Source organism: Brachycentrus maculatus, unplaced genomic scaffold (genome assembly GCF_059751285.1).
Source record: "Brachycentrus maculatus isolate JH-2025_06_01 unplaced genomic scaffold, ASM5975128v1 h1tg000069l, whole genome shotgun sequence".
Classification (NCBI taxonomy): Eukaryota; Metazoa; Arthropoda; class Insecta; order Trichoptera; family Brachycentridae; genus Brachycentrus; species Brachycentrus maculatus.
This window is the reverse complement of record NW_028280823.1, coordinates 2312215-2321166: the sequence shown is the minus strand read 5'-3', so window position 1 is coordinate 2321166 and position 8952 is coordinate 2312215. Positions and strand designations below refer to the sequence as shown.

The 8952-nt window shown below is 33.7% G+C and overlaps 1 protein-coding gene across 1 annotated transcript; it reads left to right on the top strand.

Moving 5' to 3' along the window:
- Nucleotides 1-700: 700 nt before the first annotated feature.
- LOC148311255 (uncharacterized) lies at nt 701-8908 on the top strand. The gene is made up of 5 exons (XM_088256907.1): nt 701-999; nt 1773-1953; nt 3059-3162; nt 4815-4961; nt 8852-8908. Exons 1-5 carry the CDS (start codon nt 766-768, stop codon nt 8906-8908), a joined length of 723 nt encoding a protein of 240 aa, XP_088113033.1. The 5' UTR covers nt 701-765.
- Nucleotides 8909-8952: the final 44 nt, after the last annotated feature.

Here is an 8952-nt window from a genome sequence, read left to right as displayed (position 1 = left end):
TTGATTTTATAAAATGTTCCAGTAAACCAAAAGAAAATTATAATGCAAAATGATTTTTCAAGAGAATAAGGTGTAAAATCATTTTTTTTCTTATTTTATGAAGAGCAAACACGCGCAGCCTCTTTATTTTCTGAAATAAAGTATATGAAAAGAAGATAGACCTTTTAATATTATATTATTTTTACAATATTTATAAAAGTTAACAAATTATTTCTAATATACATGATTATTTTGGGAATCATGAAATAAAATACCATAAAAAGTACTTTGTTGGTGAAATGTAAAGAGACATCTATCGAATTTGAGTAAAACTAAATGCTCTTGAATCGAGGAAGATGTGCTTATGAGTTTTTTTTTGTAGATTATTGTATAACTTAGGTATAGATGGAGATATTTACATGGTTATTATTATTTATTTTAATTCAAATTTTTCCCCATAAATACAAAATCTGTGACCACCTTCTTAATACAGTAAAATCGAGTCACCAAAACGAATTATGTGTTATTGAAAATCGTAATAAAGAATCATTGCTAGTAAAACTCGAGAAAGGTTTGCTTGCAATATTTGATTCGGGTGTTGAAATGGACTAAAAAAATACGTTTTTAGTACCTATCATAAAAATATGTTTATTTTTAAAATGAATCAAGTTCTTTCTTTGAAATTGATGCTATGATTTGATTTGAATAAAAGAAAATTATGCTGACAGGCAGCCAACATAAAAGTATGGAATTACATAAAATATATTATTTTTGATTGAAAATAAAATGAGCGATATAGAAGTAAAAGAAAGTGGTTCTTTGATTGATATCAAGGACCCCAAAGTAATCAGAAAATTGGAAAAATGTATTGAGGAACATTTTGAAAAATATTTGATTTTAATAAATAAGCCTAATTTGATCCAAAATATATATGCGGAGAGGCATGGCCCTATTCTAAGCATCGATTGCTCTTTGAGTGGATCGTACCTTCTGACGGTACATACCAAGGGTCATATTGAAGTAAGTTTGACGCTGTATTTTCTAACTCAATAGGAGTTTTATTTACCTACGTTCAATTCTCAACGAACTCCTTCGAGGAAATTCTGTCCTATCTCATTCCAAACAACATCTCAGACCTTTTTCTTATTTGGTCTGCGTAATTTTAATAAAGAGAATGCTTAAATTATCCTTAACAGGTTATGTATTTTGTTTAGTGATTTCGTTGTTTGAGTGCCTCCATTGGATCAAGGAGCGTGCATGTGCATAGGGCTGGAATTACAGTGAAAAAATAACGTGTTAACGACGTAATAAACATAACATTAATTTTACTTCTATTTGATAAATAACATTAAATAGCTACACCCGGCCACTTTTTGATGTGGCTCAGTCTAGGTAATTGTTTAAATGGAAAAGAAAGAAAATTGAAATCACACATTTCTAATGCTTAATTTCACATTACTTTTTTGACATCTCATCAAAGATAAAAAAGAATATAGAAGTCTGGGCATTTGCGGGGCTGACGACCGTCATAGGCTGGTTTAGGTTTAAGTGATCACTTTACACACGTGTAACATTCACCAATTCTACCCATTATTGACAACCACACTACTCAAATTCTTGGAAGATCTTAATTTCACAATGGGTATACAATAATTTAGTAAATGTATAGAAACATGTTGTTCGCCATGACCAATGTATAACCCGTGTTGCTGTTAGGTGGGGACTGACCGGAGTCATTTTGTCGTAACGTTACACGTTGTTCGTATGTTGAGATGTCATTTTTTTTTCTTCAGTTCCGTGATGCTCAGCGAGGTGATGTGATTCGGATTTTCCGAGATGGCCACACCGCATTGACCTGCGCACGTTTCCATCCGACCATAGATGATCTGGCCATGATATCAGAGGAGAAGGGCAACATCAGATGCATGAGTGTGACACCAACAGAATCAAACTCTGACTCAATTTTCGTCAAAGGTGTTCATCATTTAAGACCAATGTATTCAAACTCTCAAGTATCTTTGAATAATATATTATACGTATAGGTGTTTGTCCGCCTCCGTAGTGTAATGGTCAGCATGCTCGGCAACGGTTCTGGAGGCCCCGGGTTCGATTCCCAGGGATGGGATCAAATAAATATAGGTGATTTTTCCACTCAAATATTTATTCAATATTACCCTGGACTGGTATCTGAAGTGGATGGCTGATCACCTTTCCTTCATGTGTTAACGATCAAGATAACACTGCGTTTATATGATGCAGTGCCCTATGCACCATTGGGGTGCGGGTAAGGGTTTGATTTCTTGATAGGTGTCTTAACTAGATTATAAACACTGGTAAGTATTAACTTACATGCCCCGCTGAGAGTAATAGGTACTTTGAAAGTATTCGTAATCTTTATTTTTATCTTTTGAAACCTAAAGTTTCTATACCGGATCTGGGAAAGTTGCGGGAGCTTTCAGAGGTATCTCAACTTGAGACAGAGTAAACAGCTGGTCAAATTGAAGTATCTAAAAATTTAAATGTTGTTTCAGGCCTTCTCTCCTAAAAAATACGTCTCATTTATACTCAATTTGAGGAAGTATAATAATATGCTTCTCAAGTTTTTAACTGGCGGCACAACCGTCACACAAAATTTCAAATCTATGAGAATAACAATTAAAATAACTAAAGAAATCCAACAAAAGTGACGATGTATCTTTCGAAAGTTACTTCGAATGGATTTTAAATAATGGGCAGAATAGTGAAAGTTACGTAATAGTAAAAAGTGATCATTTATCCCAGCCGAATGCCAGGCCCTGAAATATTTTAATTTCCATCTTTCGCATTAAAAAATATAGGTGTTTTGGTTCAAGTTTAGACACCTATAATATATACATATTGACTCACCAATAGGGTCTAGGTTGACAATCTAGTCTCATAGAATAAATAGTATAAAATTGTCTGTTTTCATTATTTTTTAACTAGTGATTATTTTTGAGTTATGGAATTACTGAGACTCATTTTCCAAAAAGTATCTTTTAAAATAGAGATTTTACAGCTAATAGATTAAGTACTAAATTAATACCTTTTATAATTTTAGAAAATTATGATGTGGATTGCGTCGAGTTTTTAGCTGACGGAGATTTGTTAGTAGTGGGAGGCAAGTCGAAACGAATAAGGGTTTACGACGTGGAAACTAAAAAGGTATTTTGCTGTTTCTTTATTGGATACAGTAGAACTTTCATAAAACAAATCTCAAGGGGTTTTAAACATATCGAGTGATTTGTTTGATTGCGGTTTTGCAAGCTAAAAAACCGTTTTATTGAGATTCACTCTTTGATTTGTTTACCACTATATAACAATGTCTATGAAATCAAACCTCGTTAAAACAATTAATATGCGAGGTACGAGAAATAATATAATAGGAGAAGTTTGTACAGTATCGAACAGATTAATGGAAACAAAACGTTTTTTTCGTTTTTCAACTCCCTCTAAAATAATGTTTTGGGGGTGTTCCTCGTATTATGGACCAGGGCTGCTTCTTTTAGTGACTGAGATGATAAATGGCGAGAAATATCACCCAATTTTAATGAAAAAAATACTACCAGAGATACAAAAACGAAGGTCAAATGGCAATGGAATATTTCAGCAGGATTTAACCCCCTGCCACAAATCCAAAAAAAAAAAAATCACACAAAAACCATGAACTGTGTTGGACTGGTCAAGAATTTTACCAGATATAAACCTTATTGGAAATCTATCGACAATCTGTAAGAATCGGCTCTCCAAAATTGATTAAACTACGGTGGAAAAGCTCATTTTGTCCATAATTCAGGTATGGTTCGAGACGAAAAAACGGCATCCACGTGCCAAAACCTTATATAATCGATGCCAAGAAGTGTGAAATCTTTGATTTAGCCCAAATGAGATTATATAAAATATTGATTTGTGATATAACTAATAAACAAGATTTTTACAAAACTTTTTACGAAACTACATACAACAAAAAAGTTTTGTTTCAATTAATCGGTTCGATACTGTACATACTACAAGCATGAACACAATTTTATTTTACTGCATCCATTAGTTTAAAACTGAAATTACTTACAGATAAAAATATTTACACAAACTTAAACATTCGTTACTTCGAGGTTTATTAACATGCTCCATACGTTATGTAGAGGTATATTTTTCTTACGTCGAAAAATTCGTTAAAAAGAGGTTTGTTACATCGAGGTTCCACTGTATATGTTTAAAATACAAAAAAGGTATATCATACAAATTAAAAGTAATTATATAAAACTAAACGAGCATGTGTTTTGGAAATGAAATTTGAGTTTAATCATTTTAGTTGGTATTTTCTTTTAACCCTTATCCCTTAACTCGCTCCCAACGGCGTATAGAGCACTGAACCATTTAAAAGCAGTGATTTGTTTCTTCAAATACATGAAGGCAACGTGATCAAGCCTGCTCCTCCAATAGCAGTTCAGGGTAATATCAAATAAATATTCGAGATTTAACCAATAATAAATCATAATTATGACGTAACTACTCGCGACTATCTCCAAAAAACGCGCCGAATGGATCGGCCACGTGCTAAGACAAGAGGGTTTCCTGCACTAAATAATAGAGGGGACGATCGAGGGAATAAACGCCAGAGGACACCCACGCCACGAACACCTAAGCGACTTATACGAAGACATGGGCCGCTCGATGAGGAGCTGAGGATGACTTCTGAAAATAGGCGAGAATGGCGAAAGAGATGTCATCTGTTGCTACAGACTAATCCGCAGGATCGAGACCAGAGAGAGAGAAGTCAAAAAGTAATTGCAATAAAACATATATTTTTTTCCCAGGTGGCTTGTGTTTTCAATTTGGATACAAATATTTACCCCAGACCAAAGGAGCCGGAATTGTTCCATACGGGTAAGGTTGCATCCCTCAGTTCGAGCCAACAGGATCCGTTTACCTTCATTAGTGGGAGTTGGGATAACTCAATAAGGGTAAAATATTATTTCTTATTAAATTGTATCGATATCAAATAAAGCAATCAATATCGAATATGAAACGATTGAAACAAACAGCATCGTAGGTTTTTCATATCGCTCACTCCTTTCAAGAACGTCATAAATCAAAAAACTTGATTTTTCAGGAGAACGTTTTTAAAGTGTAAAAATATAATACACTGTATTAAAAATAAATGTCAAGCCACTTATTGAACTTTTTACTGTGCAACAGATCTTCTTCTTCTTCTTCTTCTTCTTATTGTAGGCCTTACGGCCTGTTTTTAAGAGGGATTAGCCTCCTGCGACGTCGATTCCCAGCTATCGGCCCATCTCTTTGGTGGTCTGCCCGGGAGTCGTCTACCATGGGGTTGGCCGTGCAATGCGATGTGGGGGAGTCTGGATGGTTTCATTCTTCTCACATGCGCATACCATTGTCTTCTTCGTTGCCTTCCCCACCTAACGACATCTTCGATCTCGCATATTTCCCTGATCTTGGCATTTCTCAGTCTATCTCGAAGACTCTTGCCTGTTATGCTGCTCAGAGTCTTCATTTCTGATCATTTCAACAGATCTTTTTAGGTAAAATCTGAAGGTTTTTTCTCCATTTGAAAAATATTTAGCATATTTAAAAAAATTTTAAACAATACATTTTCTTCAAAATGCAAAAACAACACTTTCTGCCCTATGGCGGGTAAATATTAGGTTTAAAATATGCCCCTTTTGCTAGGATATAGTACATTTTCTGGGCACACCGAATACATGCACTACTGAAAATTGACGATTTTTGATTTATGACGTTCTTGAAAGGAGTAAGCGATATGTTGTCAAGGAGTTTGTGATGATTCTCGGCATACTAATGTTTAATGACACTCTAATCATCGTTCATTGTTCACTTTATGAAATACCACTTAAAAATACTACTTCAGGACTACTGGTTTCAGAATAACCATTCCATAATCAGGTCAACTGAAAACTTGGCTGTAGACTGACATGAAGATGGAATGGTTATTCCGGAACCGGTAGTCATTAAGTCGTATGTTTTAAAAGTGGTATTACACAAAATGAACGGTGAATGATAAGGAGTGTTTTATGTACTCGTATTACCATGCCACAAAGAATAAGAAGAAAAAAAAACGTATTTATGATTTATTTTTTACAATATTTTGAGTGTGTCCAAATCATTCTTCACAAATTCTGGATTAATTAACTGAAAACTTATTTTTATAAAGATTTCTTGATATATCAACATAGATGAAGAAGAATATGGAAGTATGGGCATTTACAGCTCGCATTGGAGCTTATTTCCTAAGACAGTGTTGCCCAACGAACTTAATTTTCACGTAAAATAGTAATTTAAATCAATGAGAGAATTATTTTATTTTTGTTTATTAGAAACGGACTTATTTCATTTTAAAAGATTGAGGTAACATTTTCAGCGAAATTCCTTTTGTAAATTTGAGATGGTCCACTAAATGTGAGATTATGAATATAAAAAGAAGATTATCAACATCTTACCAAAACAATATTTTTAAAAAATTTAAACAATTCGTGACTATTCTTATAAGTAAAAAAAAATAAAGTTGAATTACTTTCATACTTTTTAAAGGCTGAATAACCTGTATACTGTTCCAAAGCAAAATGTATTTTCTACGCTTTCTTTGCGAACATTAACGTGAACATTTTGATAAAAATATTATCAGATATCCATTATTTCTACCCACGTTGTACGAATGCTATTTTTTTTTAAATCTTTGTGGTGTATATGTATTTTTTTTAGATTGCAGAAGCGTACACAAATAATGAATAATTTAGAAAACAAAAGATGCATCGTACCATATTTAGTCTGATTTCAGCAAAGAAAACTGTTATTCTTAGAGTCGTATTTTTTTACACTCAGTACTGTTTATTTTCAGATTCCTATTTTTCTTACGTGCATTTCTCGTTTCAAAAAAGGTTTTTCTCGAATAGCTTACGATGATTATACGTACATCATGTATGTAAACAGACGCCCAAAAAATAAAATAATTTTCATGCGAATATTTAAATTAATTCCGTGTGCGGAAATATTAGGTTGTGTTATGTTGTGTCAGTGTCCTCGTATTGTACGCTCCAAATTGTATATAAACACGAATACAGATCGTAGATATAATTATACATTCTTCTTTATGTTGCATGACCGGCTATACACGTAACATCTAGAAGGAAATCTCCGTGACGTCAGCGAGAAGTACGACTTACGTGAATGCTGGAATTTGTTACGGGATCGTGTGGATAACGGCAACGTAGCTCACACAAACGCAAAACTGGGGCAGCCTACCGAGCTTTTGTAGACGTCGTGACGCCGATTCTAGCCGTAAGCTTTGCCGTCACTGGCCCCCTTCGAAAGGGCAAAATCAATTCACACGTACCAGGCACCTACTCAAACACTACTTGGGATTTTTTTACTACAGCCGTCATTTTACTTTGGAAAACGTTTGAGAAATGAAGGCGCCTCGATGTAAACGTTATTTGTTCTTTGAAACGCGTTATTAAATTTCGTTGTTCCACTGCACATTTCCATGAGGAATTCGATTCGAATTTCCCATCAATAATATCACTCTATTTCTATGAATTATTGATATCCGTTCAGTTGCTGGTGAGTTATATACAGAAAGGATGTTTACCATAAAAACGTAAGCTTTTATATTTCAAACATAAGTAGATAGAAGATAATACTAGCTAGGTAATAGGTAGGCACAAGGGAGGTAATAGGTAGGTATTCGGTTGTACTAGGTGGGTAATTGGTAGGTACAAGGAAGGTACCAGGTAGGCACTAGGTAGGTACTAGGTAGATAAAAGGGGGGTACATACAAGGGAGGTACTAAGTAGGCACTAAGGCAGGTACGAGGTAGGTACTATGTAGGTACTGGGAAGGTAGGTAGGTAAGTAGGTACCTTAATGTCTATTTTTTTGGAAAATGAACATTCATAATCTAACAATCATTTCAAACAAAAGCCATGAGGCCTCTTGGGATTTCTACAATTTATTTAAATAACTTTCTAACACACTTAAAAAAATACTTTTAAGTATCGTAGTTTTAATCAGTACCTTTGTTATTTATGGCTTATTTGTTTGCAATTTCACCCGTTGATGGGAACATATCACTCACTCCTTTCAAGAACGTCATAAATCAAAAATCGTCAATTTTCAGTTGTATGTTTTCGGAATGCCAAGAAAATATACCATATCCTAGCAAAAGCATATTTTTAACTTAATATTTACCCGGTACAGGGCAGAAAGTGTTGTTTTTGCATTTTGAAGAAAAAGTATTGTTTAATTATTTTTTAGATATCCTAAATATTTTTCAATTGAGAAAAAACCTTCAGGTTTTACCTATAAAGATATGTTGCACAATAAAAAGTTCAATAAGTGGCTCGATATATATTTTTAATACGTTGTATTGTATTTTTAAACTTTAAAAACGTTCTCCTGAAAATCAAGTTTTTTGATTTATGATGTTCTTAAAAGGAGTGAGCGATATGTAGTTCTCGAAACTAGTCGTGTTTAAATTAATAAAATAAAAAAGGTATTATACGAGTGTTTTCAGTTTATATTGAAATCGTTATGTTATTCCACAAAGTTTACGCCAAAACAATAAATAATAAAATCATGGAACATTTTATCTGCTAATGTACAATTTTATTACTACTTAACTCGTATATTCTGCAGATCTCAATGTTGAAGTGATTCGTTTGAAATGAAACGATGCGATACGGCTAAAGTCTCTAGGGAAATTTATATTTTATCAGTGGGATTAATTTATTTGCAATCGGAATAAGGAACAACATGTCATCCCATTTTTTTCTTTACGATGTCACTAGTATATTAAACGTCTTTTGTTCCGGAAGTGGTACTTAAATCTAGAAAAACAAGGTCCTATTGATGATAACGTTTATACTGACTAATTCGACTCGGCCTCTACTATTTTTGCCAGTGGGTTTATTACATT

Coding starts and splice junctions, on each gene's coding strand:
- LOC148311255 (XM_088256907.1), top strand. CDS start 766: ATGAGCGATATAGAAGTAAAAGAAAGTGGTTCTTTGATTGATATCAAG. Junction 1,000..1,772: donor ATACCAAGGGTCATATTGAA/GTAAGTTTGACG, acceptor TTTTTTCTTCAG/TTCCGTGATGCTCAGCGAGG. Junction 4,962..8,851: donor GTTGGGATAACTCAATAAGG/GTAAAATATTAT, acceptor TTGTTCCGGAAG/TGGTACTTAAATCTAGAAAA.